General features: G+C 45.6%; 1 protein-coding gene across 1 annotated transcript; it reads right to left on the bottom strand.

The window, feature by feature from the left end:
* Positions 1-10,010: 10,010 nt before the first annotated feature.
* Positions 10,011-26,131, bottom strand: CHRNA6 (cholinergic receptor nicotinic alpha 6 subunit). The gene is made up of 6 exons (XM_050800459.1): positions 25,404-26,131; positions 22,098-22,237; positions 16,148-16,192; positions 14,317-14,426; positions 13,235-14,213; positions 10,011-10,679 (listed from the first exon to the last, which is right to left on the bottom strand). Exons 1-6 carry the CDS (start codon positions 25,480-25,482, stop codon positions 10,548-10,550), a joined length of 1,485 nt encoding a protein of 494 aa, XP_050656416.1. The 5' UTR covers positions 25,483-26,131; the 3' UTR covers positions 10,011-10,547.
* Positions 26,132-26,661: the final 530 nt, after the last annotated feature.

The following is a 26,661-nucleotide window of genomic DNA, read 5'->3' as shown; positions in this document are numbered from 1 at the left end:
CTGTATCCCTAACCATAATTCTGGTTCAATCTTTTTTTTTTTCCCCCCGTGACGGAGTCTCGCTCTGTCACCAGGCTGCAGTGCAGTGGCACGATCTCGGCTCACTGAAACCTCCACCTCCCAGGTTCAAGTGATTCTCCTGACTCAGTCTCCTGAGTAGCTGGGATTATAGGCTTGTGCCACTAGGCTTGTGCCGCCACGCCAGGCTAATTTTTGTATTTTTAGTAGAAATGGGGCTTCACCATATTGGCCAGCTGATCTTGAACTCCTGGCCTCAAGCAGTCCTCCCACCTGGGTCTCTCAGAGAGCTGGGATTACAGGCGTGAGCCACCGCAGTCTTTTTGTTAGGGATGTGCTATAGATGGTAACATAGTGTTCATATTGTACCATAGTGAGGAGGGAGGCTACTTGGCTATTTGATCTTTAGAGTTAAGATTAATCCCTAGATTAAGGTAATGCAAGTCTGATCTCTCCACTGTATCCAGTAGTAAATCTTGTGGTCTAGCCTGTGGCCACAACACACAGCAAAGTTACAAAAACTCTTAGCTATGATCTTGGTCCCTTTGGAGATGGTGTATAGCCAGTTAACATTGGAACACAGTAATTTCCAGAGAGTAATGTTCTTATGTTGCAATGGACCTTTCGGTTGTGTCAAAATTCTTTCTCTGAAGTACCTACTGTTATCCACTTAAATTCATTCATTTAATTAACACAGTGCTTACCATATATGTTTAACCTGACATGTATTTCTTCTTTGCATTAAAACTTTCTGTTCGGTATGTCAATCAAGTACCAGTGACCATAAAAGTAATGCTATGTCTTTGGCTCATGGACATAATCTCGGGTTTGGGAAAACTAGGTGAGAGCAGCAATCCGTGCCCAGATGTGGACTGTCACACCTCCAGGCAGTGTTGATGGTCATGGGACAGGGCAGCCTGGCCTGCTGTGGAATTACACATGCTCATCTGAATGCTCAAGGACAGTCTCAGCTCTGGGCATCAAGAGGAGAGTCAGCCAGGCTAGAAGATCACAGTGTTCAAAAGGAAACAACAGAAGGATGAAAACTGTGACGTCAGCTCAGGCAACCTTAGAGAAACAGCCCTGTGAGGAAGGCGCTATTATCGCTCTTGTTTTACAGATGAAGGTTCTCTTCATCTGCAAAATTCCATGGAGTGGGAATGGGGAAGGATTCACCCTACTTTACTCGGCCACCCCCAGTCACCGTGGCAGCCAAAATACCCCTTTAAACATTTCCAAACACCAATGGGAAATTGTGTGAGTGTGTGTGTGTGTCTGTGTGTGTGTGTAGAATGGGTGCAGTGGCATCTCCAGTTGAGAATAACTGGTATCTAAATCGATTCAGGATGCTATAATAAAAGTACCATAAATTGGGTGGCTTCTAAACTGCAGAAATTTATCGCTTACAGTTCTGGAGGCTGGGAAGTCCAAGACAAAGTGCTGGCAGGTCTGGTGTGTGGTGAGGGCTGCTTCCTGGTTTATAGACGGCCCTTTTCTCCCTGAGTCCTCACATGGTGGAAGGGGTGAGGGAACTCTCTGGGGTATCTTTTATAATGGCACTAATCCCATTCACGGAGTCTCCACTCTCATGACCTAATCACCTTCCAAAGGCCCCACCTCCTAACATCATCACATTGGAGTTTAGGATTTAAACTTATAGGTTTGGGCCAGGCACGGTGGCTCACGCTTGTAATCCCAGCACTTCGGGATGCTGAGGCAGGTAGATCACTTGAGGTCAGGAGTTCAAGGCCAGCCTGGCCTATATGGTGAAACCCCATCTCTACTAGAAATAAAAATTAAAAAAATTAGCCAGATGTGGTGGCAGCTGCCTGTAGCCCAGCTACTCAGGAGGCTGAGGCAGGAGAATCACTTGAATCTGGGAGGCAAAGGTTGCAGTAAGCCCAGATCACACCATTGCACTCCAATCTGGGTGACAGAGTGAGACTCTGTCTCCAAAAAATAAAATAAAATAAAATAAAATAAAATAAAATAAAATAAAATAAAATATAAAATAAAATAAAATAAAATAAAATAAAATACACTTACGGGTTTGGGGAGGACACACATTCAGTCTACAGCAGCTGGATATGCTGAAGTACTGAGACGATCGCTCCAAAGTCTAAAGGGGATGGGTGAGGGGAGGTGTGCACATGTGTGCCCCTATTCTTATTGCCTTGTTCCTGAAACTACCTTTGTAAAAATTATAACAGTGAGAAAAGAGATCTGACCTAACCCACTCCATCTTGCCTTTAACCTCCAAGCTGCCATCGTTTAACCCTGGACATAGGCCAAACTGGGAAAATTTAGTTTATAGTTTTAACTTTGTTGTTATCTTTTTTTATTTTTCTTTGTGACAGGGTCTTACTCTGTCACCCAGGCTGGAGTGCAGTGGCAGGATCACAGCTCACTGCAGCCTTGACTTCCCAAGCTCAGATGATCCTCCCATCTCAGCCTCTCCAACTAGCTGGGACCACAGGCAGGCATCACCACACCCGGCTAATTTTTGTATTTTTTTGTAGAGATGGGAGTCTCCCTGTGTTGCCCAGGCTGGTCTCGAACTCCTGGGCTCAAGCACCCACCTGCCTCGGCTTCCCAAAGTGCTGGGATTACAGGCATGAGCCACCACGCCCAGCTTGATTCTTTCCCATTTTCCTCTCCAGATGTTCACCTTCTCTTATGTAAAATGCACCATTTGGAGCCAGCCTGTCCCTCTCCCTACTTGCCCCACCCCCACCTCTAAGGACGTGTATAAATGTTAAACCTACTGAAATCCTCTTCCGAAAAACAGCCACAGGTGTGTCCCACAGGTGCGGTGTTTTTCCCAGACTCGCCTTCAAGTGGTTTAATAAACCTCAATGATAGAGACATGCCTCAGTCCTTCATTTTGGTCATTCTCTGAAAAATCAGATGATCAAGCACCTGAGGCCACATCCAGCATGCGGCTTCGAGGGCTACCGAGTGGAGCTGGGTGAGGGCACAGGGGTGTCTGCCTGTCTTTTCCAGCCAACTCCAATCTGGCTCATGAGCTCCCAGGATGACCTACTCCGGACATCGCCCCTCTGCACTCAGCATCTGATGATGTCAGTGGTTTTTCCTCTGCCCACTTTCTGCTGCCTCTGCCATGGAAAGTGTGACAGGGTGGGTGGGGCAGGGCAGTGGGAAGAGGAAACCTGGGATGCTTCCATCTGGCCTGTGACTTGTCTTCCTCCAAATATCAACCACGCAACTCAGCTTGCCACCTCCTTGATTGGTCTCATTGTGAAAACTTGTATACATTAGGTATTTTTATCCTTTATGCTCATTAAAATAAACTTTCTCAGGTTCCCCCCCCAACTGATAGTCCTGATCTTCCTTTTTTATTTTTTATTTTTTTTTAATTTTTTAATTTTTTTTTTTTTTTTTTGAGACGGAGTCTCGCTCTGTCCCCCAGGCTGGAGTGCAGTGGCCGGATCTCAGCTCACTGCAAGCTCTACCTCCCGGGTTCACGCCATTCTCCTGCCTCAGCCTCCCGAGTAGCTGGGACTACAGGCGCCCGCCACCGCTCCCGGCTAATTTTTGTATTTTTTTAGTAGAGACGGGGTTTCACGTGTTAGCCAGGATGGTCTCGATCTCCTGACCTCGTGATCCGCCCGTCTCGGCCTCCCAAAGTGCTGGGATTACAGGCTTGAGCCACCGCGCCCGGCCTATTTTTTTTATTTGTTTATTTTTTGAGACAGAGTCTCACTCTGTCGCCCAGGCTGGAGTGCAGTGGCGCCATCTCAGCTCACTGCAAGCTCTGCCTCCCGGGTTCACGCCATTCTCCTGCCTCAGCCTCCCGAGTAGCTGGTACTACAAGCGCCCGCCACCACATCCGGCTAAGTTTTTGTATTTTTAGTAGAGACGGGGTTTTACTGTGTTAACCAGGATGGTCTCGATTTCCTGACCTCGTGATCCGCCCGCTTCGGCCTCCCCAAGTGCTGGGATTACAGGCAGGAGTCACCGCACCCAGTCCCTGATCTTCCTAAAATAAGTGGGCCGCATGCTCCATCATCTTCCTGACACGGTTTACATTTGAAAGCCGCCTTCTCCCTACTGACTACTGACAGTGAAAGGTGTCCCCAAAACCACCCTCCCTAATTCGGGCATCCCCTGCCACCCCTGTCCTGTGGTAGTGAGCCTGGGTTTGGGGCGGGGACAGGTTGAACTATCTCAATTGATTTACTTCTTTTTCTACTCTCATCTCATGGAAGAGGATGAATTGTACACGAGGTAGAGACATGGTTAAAGAGTCAGGAGATTTGTTTTTTAGTGTTGGATCTGTTATTAATTAGCTGTATGATTGTGGACAAACTACTCTATCTTTTGAGATAAAGTAAGACGGGTTAAATAATCTATGAGTTTCATTTCACGTCTAAGTCATTGATTCTATAGTTCAGATACACAGACAATCCCCAATGCATGTGCACATGTGTGAACATACACACATACAGATATTAATGATGAAATCATAATCAAGATTGTTTGAAGTCAATTCTAAAAGTTAAAAATCTCGGGCCAGCCGGGCGCGGTGGCTCAAGCCTGTAATCCCAGCACTTTGGAAGGCCGAGACGGGCGGATCACGAGGTCAGGAGATCCAGACCATCCTGGCTAACACGGTGAAACCCTGTCTCTACTAAAAAATACAAAAAACTAGCCGGGCGAAGTGGCGGGCGCCTGTACTCCCAGCTACTCGGGAGGCTGAGGCAGGAAAATGGCGTGAACCCGGGAGGCGGAGCTTGCAGTGAGCTGAGATCCGGCCACTGCACTCCAGCCTGGGCAAGAGAGCCAGACTCTGCCTCAAAAAAAAAAAAAATCTCGGGCCAGGCGAGGTAACTCATGCCTGTAATCCCAGCACTTTGGGAGGCCAAGGCCGGTGGATCAACTGAGATCAGGAGTTTGAGACCAGCCTGGCCAACTTGATAAAACTCCATTTCTACTAAAAATGCAAAAATTATCTGGGCATGGTGGCGTGTGCCTGTAATGCCAGCTACTAGGGAGTCTGAGACAGAAGAATCGCTTGAACCCAGGAAGTGGAGGTTATAGTGAGCTAAGATCGCACCACTGCACTCCAGCCTGCGTGACAAGAGCAAAACTCCTGCTCAAAAGAAAATAAAAATAAAAATAAAAGCTAAAAATCTCAATTAACAAAGAGATCCTTTTTTTTACTCCCTTCATGCCCCTTTATACATTTTCAATCCACGCTTTCATATGTTCTTCTGAACAAATGCTGTGATTCCCCCTTTTTCCCCCCCAATGCTCAGTTCATTTCTTCTTAAAACTATGTTGCTAGTTTGTTTACTTGTAAGTTCAAGATTCTCTCTCCCCTAAGGGTCACTGAGCAACTTCTGGAAAGCTGAACTGAGCAGTCTAAGGCATGCTCAAGTAGAAAGGTATGTGTTAAGAAGTCAGGATGGGGTTTGCTTTGACCCTGGCTGGGAGCACTCTCCTCCCATCTTCCTGCGATGCAGTTCCTTTTTCTATTTTATTTGTTTTATTTTGTGACAGGGTCTCATTCTGTTGCCCAGGCTGAATGCAATAGCATGATCATAGCTCACTGCAACCTTGACCTCCTGGCCTCAAGTAATCCTCCCACTTCAGCCTCATGAGTAGCTGGGACTGCAGGTGCCAGCACATCCAGCTAATTTTTGTATTTTTTGTAGAGACGGGGTTTCATCATGTTGCCCAGGCTGGTCTCAAACTCCTGGGCTCAGGTAATCCCTCCACTTCAGCCTCCCATAGTGCTGGGATTACAGGCATCAGCCACTGCACCTGGCTGCAATGCAATTCTTGAAAGTCTTTTTTTTTTTTTTTTTTTTGAGACGGAGTCTCGCTCTGTCGCCCAGGCTGGAGTGCAGTGGCGCAATCTCGGCTCACTGCAAGCTCCGCCTCCCGGGTTCACGCCATTCTCCTGCCTCAGCCTCCCGAGTAGCTGGGACTACAGGCGCCCGCCCCTGCGCCCGGCTAATTTTTTCTATTTTTAGTAGAGACGGGGTTTCACCATGGTCTCGATCTCCTGACCTTGTGATCCGCCCACCTCGGCCTCCCAAAGTGCTGGGATTATAGGCGTGAGCCACCACGCCCGGCCGAAAGTCTTGTTTTTATATCTGCTAGGCAATTAATATACAGAACATATCAAGAACTCCTACAACTCAACAACTCAAAAAAACAAATAAACTGATTTTTTTTTATTTTTTGAGATGGAGTCTCACTCTATCGCCAGGCTGGAGTGCAGTGGCACAATCTCTGCTCGCTGCAACCTCCACTTCCTGGGTTCAAGTGATTCTCCTGCCTCAGCCTCCCAAGTAGCTGGGACTACAGGTGTGCACCATCATGCCCAGCTAATTTTTGTATTTTTAGTAGAGATGGGGTTTCACCATGTTGGCCAGGATGGTCTCGATCTCTTGACCTTGTGATCTGCCTGCCTCGGCCTCCCAAAGTGATGGGATTACAGGCGTGCACCACAACGCAAGGCCACAAATAACCTGATTTTTAAAATGGGTGAAGGACTTAAATAGACATTTCTCCAAAGAAGATATACAAATGGCCGGTAAGCACATGAAAAAATGCTTAACATTGCTAATCATTAGGGAAACACAAAACAAAACCACCATGAGACATCACCTCTTACCCATTAGGATGGCAACTGCCAAAAACCCCAGAAAATAACAAGTGTTGGTGAGGATGCCGAGAAATCAAAACCCTTGTGCACTGCTGGTGGGAATATGTAAAATGGTGCAGCCCTGTGGAAAACAGTATAATGATTCCTCAGAAAATTAAAAATAGAATAACCATGGGTACAAAGAAATAGAAAGAATGAGTAAGATCTAGTATTTGCTAACACAACAGGGTGACTAGTAAAATATGATTTAATTGTACATTTAAAAATAACTAAAAGAGTATAATTAGATTGTAACACAAAGGACAAATGCTTGAGGTAACGGACACCCCATTTATAATAATCACCAATGTGATTATTACACATTGAGCACCTATATAAAAATATCTCACATAACCCATAAATATATACAAGTACTATTTACCCACAAAAATTAAAAATTAAAAAATAGAATAACTATCTGATCCAGCAATTTCACTTCTGAGTGTATACCTAAAATAACTGAAAGCAGCGACTCAGAATTATTTGTAAGCCCAAGTTCATGGCAGCAGGCAAAAGGTAGAAGCAACCCAAGTGTCCATTGACAGGTGAATGGATACATAAAGTTCAGTAAATACACATGACACTGTATTATTCAGCCTTGAAAAGGAAAGAAATGTTGACACATGCTACGATATAGATGCACCTTGAAGCTGTTTACACTATGTGAAATAAACCAGTCACAAAAGAACAAACACAATATGATTCCACTTATATGAGGTACCCAGAGGGGCCATTCTGGCCAACATGATGAAACCCCGTCTCTACTAAAATACAAAAAATTAGCCGGGCGTGGTGGTGCGTGCCTGTAGTCCCAGCTACTTGGGAGGCTGAGGCAGGGGAATCACTTGAACCCTGGAGGCGGAGGTTGCAGTGAGCAGAGATTGTGCCACTGCACTCCAGCCTGGTGACAGAGCAATACTCCATCTTAAAAACAAAAAAGAAGGCATTTAATACCATTGAACTGGATGCTTAAAAATGGCTAAGATAGGAAATTTTACATTACATGATTTTACCACAGTTAAAAAAAGGTAAATGAAATTAAATATTGATTGGGCTTGGGAATAAAAAATAAAGTATTGTGTAACAACCAATCCTCTATAAAGACAGGAAGATAAAAGGTAGGTACTACAGTCACCAACATTACAGGGAATAAAAATGCTCTAAAATAGAGTCATTCAGGCTGGGTGCGGTGGCTCATGCCTGTAGTCCCAGCACTTTGGGAGGTTGAGGCGGGTGGATCACTTGAGGTTAGGAGTTCGAGACCAGCCTGGCCAACATGGCAAAACTCCATCCCTACTAAAAGTATAAAAATTAGTCAGGCATGGTGCAGGCCCCTGTAATCCCAGCTACTCAGGAGGCTGAGGCAGGAAAATCGCTTGAACCCGGGAGGAAGAGGTTGCAATGAGCCGGCACCGTGCCACTGCACTCCAGCCTGGATGACAGAGTGAGAGTCTGTCTCAAAAAAATAAAGAAAGAATAAAAAATAAAATAGAGTCATTCAAATTCAAGACCTCTGCCTAATGTCCTACAGAGAACCTCAAGCCCCAGCAGAAAAAAGACAAAGAAGAATTCACATGGTAGTCATAAAAATTATGATGTACCAACACAATGTGAATTATGCCATCATAAAAATTATACTTCAAGACTCTGTAAAGGAGAACGTTGCTGATATTATGTTTTAAGGAAACGGCATTGCAAGGTAAAATTGAAGTGTTTGCATACAGACAAAGACTAGAAGGGAAAAGGCACAAATGAAATTATTTCCTTTGCTAGATTTGATTTATTGTTTTCTGCCTTAAAATACATGTTTAAAAGTGTTACAATATTTCTACGACAAATAAGAAGATAATCAGAGTATGATAAAACAGAATTCCCAAGCTTCTCCCTCTCAGAAAAGGAATTGCTCCAAAAGCTCCAAGATTATAATTCCTTATAGAAGAAATATGCATGTGGCATTGGACCCAACTTAGAACTAAAAACCTAAATGAAAATTTTAAAAAAGAAATAACTTAGGCCAGGCGCTGCGGCTCACTCTTATAATCCCAGCATTTTGGGAGGCCGAGGCAGGCAGATCACCTGAGATCAGGAGTTTGAGACCAGCCGGATCAACATGGAGAAACCCCATCTCTATTAAAAATATAAAATTAGCTGGGCATGATGGCACATGCCTGTAATCCCAGTTACTCAGGAGGCTGAGGCAGGAGAATCGCTTGAACCCGCAAGGCAGAGGTTGCAGTGAGCCCAGATCGCGCCATTGCACTCCAGCCTGGGCAACAAGAGTGAAACTTTGTCTCAAAAAAAAAAGAAAAGAAAAGAAATAACTTTATTTTCAATATCAGTACAATGAAGAAATGAAAACTGTTGATGAAAAAAGACTAGACGTCTGGGCGCGGTGGCTCATGCCTGTAAATCCTGGCACTTTGGGACGCTGAGGCGGGTGGATCACTTGAGGTCATGAGTTCGAGACCAGCCTGGCCAACATGGTGAAATCCTGTCTGTACTAAAAATACAAAAATTAGCTGGGCGTGGTGGCACACACCTATAGTCCTAGCTACTCGGCGGGGCTGAGGCAGGAGAATCACTTGAACCGGGGAAATCAGAGGTTGCAGTGAGCCGAGATTGAGCCATTACACTCCAGCCTGGGTGTCGCAGCAAGACAGTGTCTCAAAAAAAAAAAAAAAAAAAAAAAAAATTAAAAAGACTAGAAAGACAACTTTTTCCAACCCACAACAAAAGGGTTGCTTTAGGTTTCCCTGGCCATGTCTCGTCATGTTCTCCTATTCTGGTTGCTCTAGTGACATTCCCCAGATGACATCTGGCCTGCAGTCTTCATAGCTACTACTTTTCCTAAGAAGCTACAAGCACTTGTGTGAAAGAACCCACTGCTGTCACCCTTGCAATGCCTAGCACAGCGCTGGGTTTCCCCTCAAGCTTCTTGCCAGATGAATGCTAAGCAAATACAGCCTGTTGAGAAAGACTCTGACTATCTGGTAGTTTTTATTTATTGATTTATTTTTGAGACAGAGTCTCACTCTGTCACCCAGGCTGGAGTGCAGTGGTGTGATCATGGCTCACTGTAGCCTCAACCTCCCAAGCTCAAGCAATCCTCCCCACATCAGCCTCCCAAGTAGCTAGGACCACAGGTGCAAAACACCACAGTGGCTAATGTTTTAAATTTTGTAACACAGGGTCTCCCTATGTTGCCCAGGCTGGTCTCGAATTCCTGGGCTCAAGCAATCCTCCTTCCTCAGCCTCCAAAGTGCTGGGATTACAGGCGTGAGCCACCACACCTGGCCAAACTGTTTTTTTTTAAAAAAAAACAAACAATCTATATCAAATAATGCTGAGGGGGGTGAGCTACATCACAGAGACATGCACAAGAAATCAAGGATGCAATAGTTCACAAGTATTGTAAACAGTTCACAAATGTTGCAAGGTCCAATTCCCAGAGTTCACCTGTCACATGTCATAATACTGAGAAACAGCAACCGCTGGAGGTAAAGCAGAACTTCTTAGTGTGGCTTGATGTCAATTACATAGTTAGGCTGTATTGTAAGTCATCTGTGTCCTGGGAAGCCAAACACACAGACATGAGAAAACTGACCTGATACTGTAGCCGTGGGTGCTGCCCAATCTGGGCACTAATGTCATAACACTTCTCACTTCTCCCCCTGTGCTACACTGGAGGATATTCCGCCTCCTGAGGTGCAAGAAAGTCCTCTTTTTCCATCTAGCCATCAGCTTTAGCAGATGGGGGACTTGCGTGGGAAGCCTTTGCGTTCCTTTCCTTGTGGCAGGGAATGCAGAACAAATATGGTGTCTGTAAATTTCTGAACATAAAGGAAAATACATTTTAAGATTTTCCTGTGCTCCCAAGTAGTGGCTGTAGAAATAGCCCTGCAGTTCCAAACACACAGACAATTATAAATACCCAAAGAAATACTCTGTCCACCACCATGGCCACGTATTTCCAGTCATCTTCTACCTGAAATGCAAACAAAAATTAAGAGCTGTTTTAAAAAACCAAAATCATAAGAAACATGCGTTGTTTCATCAATAAGCTGCTTCTTTTTCAAAGAAGGTTTCTCTGGCACATTTTAAAGCAAATATTAGCCAGGCAGGCAGATCACCTGAGGTCAGGAGTTCGACACCAGCCTGGCCAACATGGTGAAACCCCATCTCTACTAAAAATACAAAAATTAGCCAGGCGTGGTGGCATGTGCCTGTAGTCCTAGCTACTCGGGAGTCTGAGGCAAGAGAATCGCTTGAACCCAAGAGGTGGAGGTTGCAGCGAACCAAGATCACACCATTGCACTCCAGCATGGGTGACAGAGTAAGACTCCATTTCGAAAAATAAATAAAAATAAAAATAAAGCAAATATTGGTATTTGGTGAATCCATGTTTCCTGTATAGGGCACATAAGACATTTTGTTTCGTCCGCAGAGGGCGAATGCACAGCCTCTGTGAGAGCCTCAGACAGCAGAGTCTGCGGCAAAGCCCTGACTCCATGGGTCCCCAGGGACTTTCCCCAACTGCAAGAGACACTACTGAGAAGCAGCTGCTCAGAGAGCTAGACTCATGCTTTGCAACGCTCGGTAGTCTGGCTCCATGGCAAATCTGGGGAATGAGTTTGAGGCAGCAGGTACTGCTGGGGGTGCAGGACATGGCGTATGATTGAGAACAACTTTATCAGGAATAGGCAGCCCTCCAGCCCTCAAAGGGATGCTGGCCATGGAGAGCTGGTTGTATTTCTCCCAGTTCCTGACCCTCCAGCCTTCTGCCACTGTCTCTGTACTTGTGTCTTGAGAGCCCTAACTGGTAGTGATTAAGTCAACAGCAGCTGTTTCTTAAATTAAAAAAAAAAAAAAAAATGTTAGGGACAGGATTTTGCTGTGTTACCCAGGCTGAAGTGCAGTGGTGTGATTGCGGCTCACTGAAACCTGGAACTCCTGGGCTCAAGCAATCCTCCAGCCTTAGCCTCACAAGTAGCTGGGACAACAGACTTGGCAAATTTTTTAAAATTTGTTTTTTAGAAACGGGGTCTCAATATGTTGCCAAGGCTGGTCTCAAACTCCTCCTGGCCTTACTTAAACAATTCCCCAGCCTTGGCCTCCAAAAGTGCTGCAATTACAGCCATGCGCCACCATGCCCTGCTAATTTTTGTATTTTTTGTAGAGAGAGGGTCTTCTTTTAAATTGTATGAAGGTGAATTTTTCTGGGCTCTCTTGTCCCGTGACACGTCCGCATGACAGCCATTCACAGCATCCTCCTCCTACACCAACAGGGTGGACTTTCGGTCTCACAGTATCCTTTCACTAGGAGTGATGGCTGCCAGCAGCTGCAGTCTGAAGTCAAACCCAGACACCTGGCCCAAGTTTCAGATGCCCTCCGCTAGTCACCCACATGCTGTGGGAAATTGGCATGATTCTCTTGAGCTCTGTCTTTGGAGGCTGAGGGAGGCACATGCTGCTATAGTTAGACTCTGGGCAGCAGGAGCAGAGTACGTGAATGCTAAAAATATCCCTGGGGCTCATTTCACCAGCACCTAAATCCCTCTCAAGTAGGACAAGTGGAGCCAGAGCTGCTGGAGCGAAAGCACTCCTGCCCTCTCCCACATCTCCCAGCACCCCCAGGCTGCACGCTACTCTGAACTCATTTCTCCTTCCCTCTGGGGCAGCTTTTCTCTTTCTACCTTTTTATTTGCCGCTGTTTCTTGTGCAGGGGCTTTTTTTTTTTTTTTTTTTTTTTTTTTCTGAGACAGGACCCTGATCTGTCGTCTATCTCCCAGGCTGCAGCCTCAAACTCCTGGGCTCAAGCAATCCTCCCACCTCAGCCTCTTGAGTGGCTGGGACTACAGGTATGCACCAACACGCCTGCTAATTTTTTTTTTTTTTTTTGGTAGTTCAGAGTCTCGCTATGTTGCTGAGGCTGAGGTTCTTGGTTTCATTAACTGAGGTTGCCCTGAGTTTGTTTGTTTATTTTTATTTTTGAGATGGAGTCTCGCTCTGTCATCCAGGCTGGAGTGCAGGGGTGTGATCTCGGCTCACTGTAACCTCCACCTCCTGGGTTCAAGAGATTCTCCTGCCTCAACCTCCCAAGTAGCTGGGATTACAGGCCTGTGCCACCATGCCTGGTTAATTTTTATATTTTTAGCAGAGACGGGGTTTCCCCATGTTGGTCATGCTGGTCTCAAACTCCTGACCTCAGATGATCTGCCCACCTTGGCCTCCCAAAGTGCTAGGATTACAGGGGTGAGCCACGTGCCCAGCCCTGAATGTTTATTTTAAGCAAATTTTACTTGAGTTCACATTTCTGGAGGTGGAGATTTGCTCTAGGGCTGTTGCACCTGACCCCACTCCACTGGCAGGTGTGACCCTGTCAGTCCACCCATAACCACACAATAACAAAGCCAGGTCTCAGAGCAAGGCTGCAGGACCGTCTCAGGAACAACACTCACACTGAAGGTCTGACTGTGCCTCCAGAGTGCCCATAGGCTGCGAAGGGTGCAAGCTGGCTGGGTGGAGGGAACACACATTTACCTCCTTGGTTTCATTGTGGCTCTTCATGTTTTCCGCTATGAATTGAACACTGTTAATCACATCTTCAACTTCAGGCGAGTGCTCCCAATTTTCTACGATCCACTGTAACGGCTGATGATTCAATCTTCTCTTGCTGGTGGCAAGTTCATTTGATTTGTGATAGTGGAAGCATTCTTTAAGATGTCTGGGTTCCCCAAGGCTTGCAAACTTGCCTTTGGCAGGCCTCCTGGCAAGGCCTCTGGGCACTGTATCAGAGCCTGTGCCCCCTGTCTTGTCCAGAGGCCACCTCATCAGCAGGACTTGGGGCAGCAGCTTCAGGAAAACTGTCTTCACCCACCTGGGCATGGTGTGTGTGGCTGGGGTGCGGTAGTGTATGTTCAACACAAACACAGTCACCACGATGGACAGTGTGACAAAGATCATGGTAAACAGCAGGTACTCACCCACCAGTGGGACCACCAGAGATGTGGACGGGATGGTCTCTGTGATGACCAGCAAAAACACAGTCAGAGAAAGCAGGACTGAAATACAAAGCGTCACTTTTTCACCACAGTCTGAAGGAAGGTAAAAGACCAACACGGTTAGAAATGAAATAAAGAGACAGGGGATGATCAGATTAATTGTGTAAAACATCGGCAATCTTCTAATGTAGAAAGAATAGGTTATATCTGTGTATATCTCTTCACAACAGTTGTATTTGATATCATGTTTGTAGCCAGAGGCATCAATAATTTCCCATTCACTGTTTTCCCAAAAATCATTCATATCCACTTTTGATCCAATAATTAGAAGATCAATTTCAGCTTTGTCATACGTCCAGGAACCAAATTTTAGGGAACAGTTTTGATGATCAAAAGGGAAAAAGGTGATATCCATAGGGCAGGAACTCTTAAAAATAGCTGGTGGAGTCCAGGTTATCATGCCATTGTATTTAAGAAGAGCTTTTGTCTTGCCTTGGACTTGGAAGTCACCAACAGCACTGCAAAGCAAGTCAGACACCATTAGTAACACTCCCTTTGCTATAGGCCAGAATACACCAACAGCAGCTTTGGAAAGAGGCTACAGTGGTCAGAGACCCATACTTGTTATAGAGAACAATGTCGGGCTTCCAAATCTTATCCGCGGGAACTCGAAGAGTCTCAATGCCATCATATTCCATTGGATCCCAGCGCAATTTATAATCATTCCAGATCTAAAATAAATAGAAATCGGCTTTTAAAATTTCTTAATAACTTTCTGGCCAGGCACGGTGGCTCATGCCTGTAATCCCAGCACTTTGGGAGGCCAAGGCGGGCAGATCACTTGAGGTCAGGAGTTCAAGACCTGGCCAACATAGTGAAACCCCGTCTCTACTAAAAATACAAAAATTAGCTGGGTGTGGTGGCACCCGCCTGTAGTCCCAACTAGTCAGGAGGCTGAGGCAGGCGAATCACTTAAACCTGGGAGGCAGAGTTTGCAGTGAGCTGAGATCATGTCACCATACTACAGCCTGGGTGACAGAGTGAGACTATCTGGAAAAAAAAAATCGTTTCTTAATATTTTTCTTCCAATGTTAACTTTATGATGGTTCAACAGTTGTTTTTCAAAAAAGAATACATTCGGCTGGGCACGGTGGCTCACACCTGTAATCCCAGCACTTTGGGAGGCTGAGGTGGGCAGATCACGAGGTCAGGAGATCGAGACCATCCTGGCTAACATGGTGAAACCCCATCTTTACTAAAAATACAAAAAAAAAAAAAAAAAGCAGCCGAGCATGGTGGCAGTCGCCTGTAGTCCTAGCTACTCGGGAGGCTGAGGCAGGGGAATGGTGTGAACCTGGGAGTCGGAGCTTGCAGTGAGCCAAGATCGCACCACTGCACTCCAGCCTGGGTGACAGAACAAGACTCCGTCTCAAAAAAAAAAAAAAGTAAAAAGAATACATTCTTATTTGAAGAATGCATTGGTTTCTATCAAAATCCGGACAATTTTATCCATGGGGAACAGGGAGCTAAATAGCTAAGCTGATTCAGGCAAATATTTCATTAGATAATTATGTATTGACTATTAGTTAGCTGGTCAAAGTTTTAGGTTTAACTTCCATATTCCATGAGGTACAACACTCACACTGGAGTGGCAACCCATTTCTAATATCAAAAAGTTCAAGGGCACGATGATAAGTTTTGGATTTTTTTTTAACAAAATCTGTATAAATGATTAAGACTTCCTTTCTGTTTTTTGGTTTTTTTTCAAGACAGAGTCTTGCTCTGTTGCCCATGCTGGTAACGTAGTGGCGCAATCTTAGCTCACTGCAACTTCCGCCTCTTGGTTCAAGCAATTCTCCTGCTTCAGCCTCCCGAGTAGCTGGGTTTGGGGCGCCCACCACCACGCCAGGCTAATTTTGTATTTTTATTAGAGACAAGGGTTCACCATGTTGGCCAGGCTGTTCTCGAACTCCTGACCTCAGGTGATCCTCCTGCCTCAGGCTCTCACGGTGCTAGGATTACAGGTGTGAGCCACTGCACCCCTCCAAGACTTTCCTAAGGAAGAAGGGGTACGACTGATAAAACCAGCTGCTGGGAATCTCATGTACATGCTCCCAAGCTCAGCTACTGACTTCTCCAAGCCTGGTCAAGCAGGGATCAAAGAGCAGGCAAGCATCAGACCCGGGAGCTCAAGTTACAGAAAAGTGGAAGATCTGAGAGCAGCAACCAGGAAGGACGGAAATCTCTATGTCAGAAGGACCTCTGTCACTAGGTGTCTGCACCTGTGAAGCGTGCATCAAGTCAGCTATTACCAGAGCTGCACTTTAGGCTTTGGAGATGACCTAGAGGATAATATTTTATATTCTAAAACCAGTTGGAGATGGAACAAGGTAGTGCTTGTGGGTTTTATCCACTTGACATCATTAAGCCAACAGATGATATAGGCACATACGTGACGCAGCCACAAATTGGTTTCCATGATCTGGTTTACTTCATCCTGGGAAGAAGAAATAATATTTTTAGCCTCAAATGTGCTTGCCATAGAGGTGAGTCTTAGAGCAAAAATTACAACTAAAAAGAACCAAATCTGACATAGTCATGCCAGTGAAAGAAGACTTAAAGGCAACGTGTGAAAGCATTCAGCATGCAAGCAGAAATGCAGCATTTTCACATCTGGCTCCAGCCCTGTGGATTTTGAGAGGAAATGCGGCTTTAAACTCTTTCATAGCTGATTTAAGTCTCACCTCTTCTGTGAAGTGCTTCTGATCTCTGCAGCCCATCAAGTTTTCTAGTTCCATGAAAGGAAGGAAAGGAAAGAAAAGAAGAGCGACAGCAGGAAGGAGGGAGGGAGATGCTGCAGATAGTGGTGGGGATTCCAATCCTGCAGTGTTTTTGCCTGTTCCCTAAACGCCTCCCATCCCCGACTGTGCCTCAGGGCTCTCCAGGCTCTGAGTCCTGAGACCCCTGCCCTGGGATTCTACCTTAAAATGTCAGCCTCAGTCGGCCGGGCACAGTGGCTCACACCTGCAATCCCAGCATTCTGGGAGGCCGAGGCGGGTGCATCACCTGAGGTCAGGAGTTTGAGACCACCCTGGCCAACATGGTGAAACCCCGTCTTTACTAAAAAATACAAAAAATTAGCCGAGTGTGGTGGCAGGTGCCTGTAATCCCAGCTACTTGGGAGGCTGAGGCAGGAGAAGTGCTTGAACCCTGGAGATGGAGGTTGCAGTGAGCCAAGATCACGCCGTTGCACTCCAGCCCATGGAACCGAGCGAGACTCCATCTCAAAAATAAAAAAAAAAAAAAAAGCCTCTGCCACCATGGAATTTCCAGCTGGCAGCTGCTACTCATCCCCAGCCAAGCCACCACTTCGATCATTCACTACACAAATATTTATTGAGTAACCACTACGTGCTCTATAAATATTGGGAATACAGCAGTAAGAGGATGGGAAAATGTCCTGCCTTCATGTGTCTTAGCTGTTAGATGGGGAGACATAAAATTACTAATAGATCTATACTATAACGTAAGAGAGTGGTAAGTCCTATGAGGATAAAGGAGGAGGGAATGGTCCATGTGTGGACACAAACACACACATATGCACACACACTCATGCACACTCATACACGCACATACTCATGCACACTCACACTCATGCACACATATTCACATGTGCACACACACTCATGGTACTCTCATACACACTCATGCACACACACACTCATGCACACACTCTCACATACACTCATGAACACACGCACTCATGCACACTTTCACATACCCACTCATGAATTCTCATACACATTCGTACTCTCACACATATACTCTCATACACACTTACACACTCATACATGCACACTCACACTCATACACTGGTGCACACTCATGCACACACACACTCATGCACATGGACACACTCATACACTCAGGCACAGTCACACTCATACACATGCTCTCACACGCTGGTGTACATGCACACACACTCATGCACACACACGCTCATGCACACACGTGCACATAATCTCAAACACACATATCTATTTTAGATGGGATGGGCAAAGGCGGCTTCTTTGAGGAGGTAATGTTTAAGCAGATACTTAAATGACCAGAAGACAGACAGGGCTGTGTGGAGGAAGAGCATTCCAGGTGGCATTCCAAATGTAATGAGTTCCTAAGCTACCACCTCTCAGTGGGAGAACTACCAAAGACACATCTGGCACCTTGAGCAGCCTTACGGCCCAGCAGCCTGGTGGCTGTGGTATGTCCCCAGTGGCCAGCAGTAGATTCACAAGTCTTCCTCAGTCAGCCTTGCTTCCCAAGACACCCAGGCACCCTCCAGAGTAAATGAGCTCAGTGGTGGTGGCCGAGGGAGCCGTGGTCAGGCTCAGACACCAGCTTGCCCTGGGCCAGTGGCTGCCCTGCAGTTCTCTTCTCCCCTACTCCATCCCCACTGCTGCCCCTCCTGGAAAACTCTAAACAGAAACCCTGCCAGGCTTCCTCTTTCAAATGGGCCTGTGACAAGACAGGGTAAGCCCCGGGGTTTGAAAGATCAGCAAAGGAGTTGCAGTCATGGGTTCCTGTGAGTTCCAGGAAGCAAAGAAATTATCTGTACTTATCTATTGGTCAACCAATTCATGGCTTTACAATTACACAAGCCTGCGGTCAGTGCCTTCTGGTGATGAGCGTCCCCTTGCAATCTGCAGAGTCCAGCAGGGGCTGTGTCCATAAATCCACTCACTGCTGGTCAGGAATGGACTAGCTCTGCAGTCTCGGTTCCAGGAAGGCCTCGGGGGTGAGGGTATAAGTCCTAACTGCCCTCCAAAGCCTGCTTTGTCTCTGAATGAGCACACTGTGTTCAGAAAGCTGAGATCATCTGGCAATAGCCAACTCCACAGCCTCACTTCCACAGGCTCAGAGAAGCTCCAAGTGTTATGGACATGGCCCATGGGGGTGTGGACACCTTGCGAGATGTTATCTGACCCTATGGAGCAGGACCTGTCTGGCAAGTCATACTCTCTCCATCCAATTCCAGATTCCACCAATGGGCATGGTACTGCTATCACACGTCCCTGCTGGAGGAATCCAAAGACCCACAGCATCAACTCCATTCCTGGCACCATCAACCTGTACCTCCTTCTTGGAAAAATCAATTCATTGACATGGCAGCTGCATCAAAGGCTTTGAGTTATGATTTCAAATGGACTCATTTCTGGAGCAGCAGCAGACTCGGAGACTCGGATCAGAAAGGCCAAGTGGGCTGCATTACACCAAAGCTTTATCTTTGTCATTTCAGATATACCAGGCCAGCACAAACACTGGATCCCTCCGAGGGGCACTTGGTCTTGCTCCTGCACTGAAAGAAACCAGAAAACTTTCCGGCCAAGGTCATTTTGCATGACACAAACACACTTCCAGGTAGAGCCCTGGTGCTCCAGAGCCAAGCTGGGGATCAGACAGAGGGCCCCGAGGCCCTCCAGAAGGGAGGGGCAACAAAGTTTCCTGGCTGTGCCACTTCTCTCCGCCACCCCAAGTTCACCTGACAACACACAGCTATTGCACTCCTGGGCATTTATCCCAGAGACATGGAGGTTTATATTTACACCAAAACCTGTACACAAATGTTCACAGTAGCTTTATTTGCAATAGACCAAAAACTGGAATCAGCTCAAATGTCCTTTAACAAGTTAATGGTTAAATAAAACATCGTAGTCCAAGTGTGGTGGCTCACACCTGTAATCCCCACTTTGGGAGGCCATGGTGGGCAGATCACTTGAGGTTAGGAGTTCGAGACCAGCCTGGCCAACATGGTGAAACCCCATCTCTACTAAATACACAAAAATTAGCCGGGCGTAGTGGTGCATGCCTGCAATCCCAGCTACTTGGGAGTCTGAGGCAGGAGAATCACTTGAGTCCAGGAGGCGTAGGTTGCAGTGAGCCGAGATCACGCCACTGCATTCCAGCCTGGGTGAGAGTGAGACTGTCTCAAAAACAAACAAAACAAGCAAACAAAAAAAGCAACCTGGAGTACTACTCAGCAACAAGAAGGAATGAACTACTGATATACTCAGCGACTCAGAGGAATCTCTAAAGATGATGCTGAGGGAAAAACCCAGTCCCACAAGTTTACCTACTCTATGATTCCAGTTACGTATGACATTGTTGAAAGGAGAAGATTTCAGAATGGAGGGCAGATTAGTGGGGGAAATGGGCAGAGTCTACAAGGGATCCTTTGTTATTTCTTACAACTGCATGTCAATCTATAATGATCTCAAGAAATAAAAATTCAATTTTAAAAACCTGCAGTTCCAAGTCTGCTTTGCAGCTGGAGGTAGTCAATGAGATGGAAAGCAACAACTCTTACGGAAGTCACAGAAGTCTAGGATGTACACTTTGCCCTTTTCCTCTCTTCCTTCTGTTTCTTGCAAAGAATGTGAATGTAAGGATGGGAATACATCAGTTATCTTGAACCATGAAGCAACACTGAGGGAAGAAGGAACGCACAAAGGGTAGTGAAATAGAAAGAAGGAAGGAACCTTGGTCACTGCTGCCTCATCTGGTTTATACGTTTAGAATCACGGTCTGTTGGAATGACATTCCTTGGAGCTGTGCGGTGCATAACCTGGACAACTGAACATATATGTGCAACCACTAACACCGTGAAACTGACTGATATTAATCTCCTGGACTGTTAATCTTTAGATTTCTGTTGCGTAAGAAAGGAATAAACTTTTTGTTTTGTAAAGGCTGTGGGTTTTCTTTTAATATCTGATACTTGCAACCAAATGTAAATGCCAAAATCTGCATTTACCAGCCATTTCACCCCCATCTTCAGAATAACCTCCTGCAAGGGCGTGTCCAGCAGGGTTATGGAGTGATGCCATGCAGTGAGGTGGCCCTCACAGACTTCAGAGGAAACTCAGTTCAGCTCTCAGTTCACAACAACCTAGTACACAGCAAGAACTGCTTCCAGCCCAGCAGGAGACCAGGAACCAGGACAAAGCTACTGGAGTTGGGAAAGGGATTAGAACAGGCACCAAATAAATACTCACTAAAGGATGGGAGGGCGCATCCAGGTAAGGGGAAACATCTGGCTTTATTTTTTTCAGCCAGTGCATGCACACTTCCAGCCTGGGTCACAGATAGAGGACTGGGCCAGGGTTGGTTTCATCCACTGGGAAGTATGGACTGGAGAATGTGGTGGGGTCTGACTCATGCCTGTCATTAGGGTCTTTCCCCAGGTGTACCCAGAAGAGTCACCGCCACCTCACCCACAGAGCAAAGTCTGGGAGGAAGGAGGCCCCTTCACTATCCATGGCTGGGGCTGACTTGATGGGCAGGGCTCCCCTCCGCGTGCTGTAGTCTCAAGAACGCTCCAGAGCCCCTCTCTGGAGACACTTCAGACCTCCCTTGCTTCTTAAGCCTGCATCTTCCTGGAATTTGGTCTGAGCCCTGGAGCCCAGACCTTGCTGACTCAAGAGTACGGGCCTCGCCACTCCCTCTCCCTGCAATGGGGGAGCAAAGATGATCCAAAAGAGCGAGCTCCAGTCCTACTTGCCCTTGAACACGGTAGCAAGGAATTAAATTAAGATCCTCAAATTCCCATCCTTTTTTTTTTCCCCAAGGCTAAATGAAAATTGCATTTTTTTCGTTCTCATAACATAGAAGACTTAAAGCAATTTTTTTTTCTCCTGCTCTGTTGCCCAGGCTGGAGTGCAGTGGTGCAATCTTGGCTCACTGCAGCCTTGACCTCCTGGGCTCAAGCAATCCTCCCACCTCAGCCTTCCTAGTAGCAGGGACTATAGGCATGTGCCACCACACCTGGCTAATTTTTGCATTTTTGTAGAGACAGGAGCTTGCTATGTTGCTCAGGCTGGTCTCGAACTCTTCAGTTCAAGGGATACGCCTGCTTCAGCCTCCCAAAGTGCTGGGATTACAGGGGTGAGCCACCACGCCCAGCCTTAAAGCAATTTTTTAACTGTGGAGTGAAAAGGGCACGAGCTTTGGATTTAAATCTCAATTTTGCCATTTTATAGTTATAGTTAAGTGACCCTGGGAAAGTCACTTAACTGAACTTCCATTTCCTCAGCAGTGAGATGAAGATGTTGGCCACGCAGTGTTAACAGGCGTCTGGTGCACAATGGGTGCCCCATGAAGTTAGCTGCCTTTCACTCCCCCTGCAACTTTTTGATTCATAAACTGGTTCTGAAAGCACTTCAAGGAAAAACACTGCCTCACACAGACAGGTACAGCATTGGTGGGAAAAGTGCCTGCCTCCCAAATGGATGGCTTTGAAGGGCCAGATCTCTGTAGATCTGCATTTATCTGTGTTTCTAAAATTCCTTCATTTACCGCCTGCAAAAGCGTAACAATGCTGGGGAAAGCTCTGATCAGATGGCACTCACCACGTTGGCCAGCTGGGTGATGGCCACTTCAAAGTGCACCGTGACGGGGTCAGAAACGTTTTCCACGGGCCTGATGAACTGGTTGTAATGAGAAAACAGTTTGTGGAAAAGCCTCTCCTCAGTTGCACAGCCCGCACCGCCTGTGAGGCCAAACAGAGGGGAGAGTTAAAGCCAGCCAGGCCACTGGCCACTGCAGAGATTCTAGGCAATTCTTCCCGGGCCCTGTGGGGAGTGGATGTCCCAGCCCATGACTGCATCCTGGTGGTGTCCCCACCTGTGCATGCTCCACCAGTGCCCATCTCACCCCACCCTCTATGCCTCAGCTGTTCACCTTTACAGTGGAGATAAAAAGAGTAATGCCTGAATTTCAGGACTAGAGCAATATCAAAGAAAATTATGTTGGTCAGAGCATTTCTTAAAGTCTAAGGCACTGCAGATATAAAGGAGTAGACACAAGGCTTGGAATCTTCGCTTATGCCACTGAAGTAACTCGCCGTCTTACTGATGGCATTAGACCCTTTCCAGTAATTCAGGAAAATCCTGTCCTTTCTTGTCTAAAATACTGAATCAACTAACATCTGTATCTACACCAGCAAGGCGCTTAGCTGGGGAATCTTCACCAAGGAAACTGAAATAACTAGTAATTTCATGATGGTCTTTGCAAGTCATGTTCTTTTAAAAAATCAACTTTGAAGACATGAACAGACACTTCTCAAAAGAAGACATTTATGTGGCCAAGAAACATGAAAAAAAGCTGAACACCAATCATTAGAGAAACACAAATCAAAACCACAATGAATAACATCTCACGCCAGTCAGAATGGCAATAATTAAAAAGTCAAGAAATCTGTTGATGCTGGAGAGACTATGGAGAAATAGGAACGCTTTTACGCTGTTGGTGAGAGTGCAAATTAGTTCAACCATTGTGGGAGATGATGTGGTGATTCCTCAAAGACCTAGAACCTGAAATACCATTTGACCCAGCAATCCCATTACTGGGTATATACCAAAGGAATATAAATCATTCTATTATAAACATACATGCATGTGTATGTTCACTGCAGCACTATTCACAATAGCAAAGACATGGAATCAACCCAAATGCCCATCAATGATAGACTGGATAAAGAAAATGTGGTATAGGCTGGGCGCAGTGGCTCACGCTTGTAATCACAGCACTTTGGGAGGCCGAAGCAGGCAGATCACGAGGTCAGGAGATCAAGACCATCCTGGCTAACACGGTGAAACCCCGTGTCTACTAAAAACACAAAAACTTAGCCGGGTGTGGTGGTGGGTGCCTGTAGGCCCAGCTACTTGGGAGGTTGAAGCAGGAGAATGGTGTGAACCCGGGAGGCTTGAAGTGAGCTTGAAATGAGACAAGATCACGCCACTACACTCTAGCCTGGGCGACAGAGCGATACTCTGTTTCAAAAAAAAAACCGAAAGAAAATGTGGTATATATGCACCATGGAATACTATGCAACCATAAAAATGAACAAGATCATGTCCTTTGCAGGGACATGGATGGAACTTGAAGCCGTTATCCTCAGCAAACTAACACAGGAATGAAAAACCAAGCACTGCATGTTCTCACTTAAAGGGGGAGCTGAACAATGAGAACACATGGACACAGGGAGGGGAACACCACACACTAGAGCCTCTTGAGGGGGTCCAGGGAGGAAGAGCATTAGGAAAAATACCTAATGCATGCTGGGCTTAATACCTAGGTGATGGGTTGATCTGTGCAGCAAACCACCATGGCACACGTTTACCTGTGTAACAAACCTGCACATCCTGCCCATATACCACAGAACTTAAAATAAAACAAAAATCAACTTTGAAATTCAGTTATTGTGGAGATTTCTGAGAATGCAAGGCTTTTAAGGCAAATTTACTTGAAACTTTTTTTTTTTTTTTTTTTTTTGAGATGGAGTCTCACTCTGTTGCCCAGGCTGGAGTGCAGTGGCACAATCTCGGCTCACTGCAAGCTCCACCTCCCAGGTTCACGCCACTCTCCTGTCTCAGCCTCCCAAGTAGCTGGGACTACAGGCGCCCACCACCAAGCCCAGCTAATTTTTTATATTTTTAGTAGAGACGAGGTTTCACCGTGTTAGCCAGGATGGTCTCAATCTCCTGACCTCGTGATCCGCCTGCCTCGGCCTCCCAAAGTGCTGGGATTACAGGCGTGAGCCACTGCGCCCGGCCACTTGAAACGTTTTTAAAAGTTGAAATTGGTTTTTAAATAATAGCACTTTCATTCACTAAATTTTAGACAATAACTTTATGCATATCTCTTTGTATTTTTCCAAGAAAACCTTAAAAGTGGGGTTACTTGTCCTCATTTGACATAATTGATTTCATTACTACCTCCTCTACATTTTCCCTCACAGAATTTAAATTTGATACCTAACGTAGGACGCCACAAATTTCCCAAAGGGATTTATACATTGAAGGAAAAAAAATGGAAAGGGATTGAAAAGTTCATCAGGCAACACGAATGGAAAGATCTCTGTTAAATTACTAAATGGAAAGAGTTGCCTGATGAATGCCTTTGGAAACACTGAAATGCTAGGGTTTTAGCAGGAAGGACAAATTTAAGGTAAAACATCATTCTTGACATCGTAATTAATCATGATAAACATATTTCTCCATGGCAGACAACAAATAATCCTCATTACCCATTTTCTTCCTCTTGAAGACTTTTTATAGCAGATAAACCCTCCATCAGCCTTGAAAAGCAAGTCCCCTGCAAATCTAACAGCATAAAAATGTGATTTTATTCAGCACAACAGCAGTGGTTCATTTCTAAGTTGTAACTTTTAAAATGAATGATCTTACTCATGGGATACGTTTCAGCATAATCATGTGATGTGTTTCCCCAAATGAACACAATTACCTACAAAATGGAAGAGTTCATTGACTGAGTAATAATATCAGCTAACAAATATATTACCACTTTGAAAAAACATTAAACATAACTGCCAATAAATAAGTTCAATACAGTCACAGCAGAGATCAATAGAAAACTGTATCATTTTTCTTATATTTTCATTGGGAAAAATAAAATAAAATATGGTTTGCACTATGTTTCATGGTCCTCTCCTCCCCACCGTACCCCTCAGATTTCATCTTTTGTTACACCTAACGCATAAAAACCAAATAGATTAATTAGCAGTTGTAACAGTGGTGGTTCCTATGCAGACCACAGAATCTTTTATTAATGTATCTTCTCAAGCACAACTAGAAAAGAGAGTAAATACATGTAGCTAAAAAGGAAATAGAAGATAAAGCAGAAATGAAACCTACCTTTAAAGAAAGGTGTGAACACACACAGCCAGAGATACAAGCCCCTGTGAAAGAATCCCTGCCCCTTGCTGGTCGGCATGGTCAAAACACACTTGGATTCCTTTTTTCTAGGCAAAGGATTGTGGAAAACAAAGAACTATCAGTCAGCCACATGCATCCAACCTTGACATCATCAGAAGCCCACTGCAATCTGTGTGTGTCTTCTGAGAAATCAAAACATCCCCAGGACTTCACATGGTTATTCCCAGGATCAGAGACTGAGGCAGACATGAAGGGCAAATAAAAAGGATTCGATCTGATGTCAGATGAGTCATCACATTTCCTATCAGCCTAGATGTCTCTTCATGCAAGAAAGGGGAAGAAAAGCAGAAAGGAAATGCTGGGGCAGACAGGACCCTGGGACGACAAGCACCTGTGAGTGGCTGAGATCTTTCTGTGGTGCAATTTCAACCATAATCTTAGGGGAATTCACTGAGCTCCAACTACAGATAAAGCTCACGCTAGGTCCCAACAAGTTTGTTCTGACTCATGGAGTTCTCCAGTTAATCAAGGCTTAACCTTGTTAGAAAACTTTCTGCAATATGAATCCTCATTTCTCTCTTAATGAGTGCAGCTTGGAGAGAACAGAAGTTTGTTTTTGTTTTTGTTTTTCTGACTCCAGGGCTTCCAGTGCCTTTTCTGAGTTCAGTGATCATCCAGGACTAGAGACTAGATGTCAGAGAATGAGAGGAATGCATACCACCTGGATATTTTCACATTTATTTAAATATTCTTATTGCAAAGCATGGTGGATCACCTCCCGGGTTCACGCCATTCTCCTGCCTCAACCTCCCGAGTAGTTGGGACTACAGGTGCCCACCACCACGCCCAGCTCATTTTTTGTATTTTTAGTAGAGACGGGGTTTCACTGTGTTAGCCAGGATGGTCTCCATCTCCTGACCTTGTGATCTGCCCACCTCGGCCTCCCAAAGTGCTGGGATTACAGGTGTGAGCCACGGCGCCCGGCCATGTCAGTGGGTTTCTAATTAATTGAGCCTCTGACCAGATATCAGTGTTGGTCAAAGAGGAGTTAGAACTGAAGAAAGACCAGGCGTGGTGGCTCATGCCTATAATCCCAGCACTTTGGGAGGCCAAGGCGGGCAGATCCCTTGAGCTCAGGAGTTCAAGACCAGCCTGGGCAACATGGTGAAACCCTGTCTCTACAAAAAATACACAAAACAGTTAGCTGGGCATGGTGGCATGCACTTGTAGTTCCACC

Source organism: Macaca thibetana, chromosome 8 (assembly GCF_024542745.1).
Source record: "Macaca thibetana thibetana isolate TM-01 chromosome 8, ASM2454274v1, whole genome shotgun sequence".
In the NCBI taxonomy this organism is placed as follows: domain Eukaryota; kingdom Metazoa; phylum Chordata; class Mammalia; order Primates; family Cercopithecidae; genus Macaca; species Macaca thibetana.
Note: the sequence above shows the minus strand (reverse complement) of the source record. Positions and strands in the feature narration are given on the sequence as shown.

Bases quoted from the DNA above. Each gene is read 5' to 3' on its own strand.
- CHRNA6 (XM_050800459.1), bottom strand. From the start codon at position 25,482: ATGCCGACCAGCAAGGGGCAGGGATTCTTTCACAGGGGCTTGTATCTC. The intron at 22,238-25,403 runs GTAGGTTTCATT...TTGGCCTCACAG, and splicing joins GTTCACACCTTTCTTTAAAG to GCGGTGCGGGCTGTGCAACT. The intron at 16,193-22,097 runs GTGAGTGCCATC...TCTTCTTCCCAG, and splicing joins TCACCCAGCTGGCCAACGTG to GATGAAGTAAACCAGATCAT.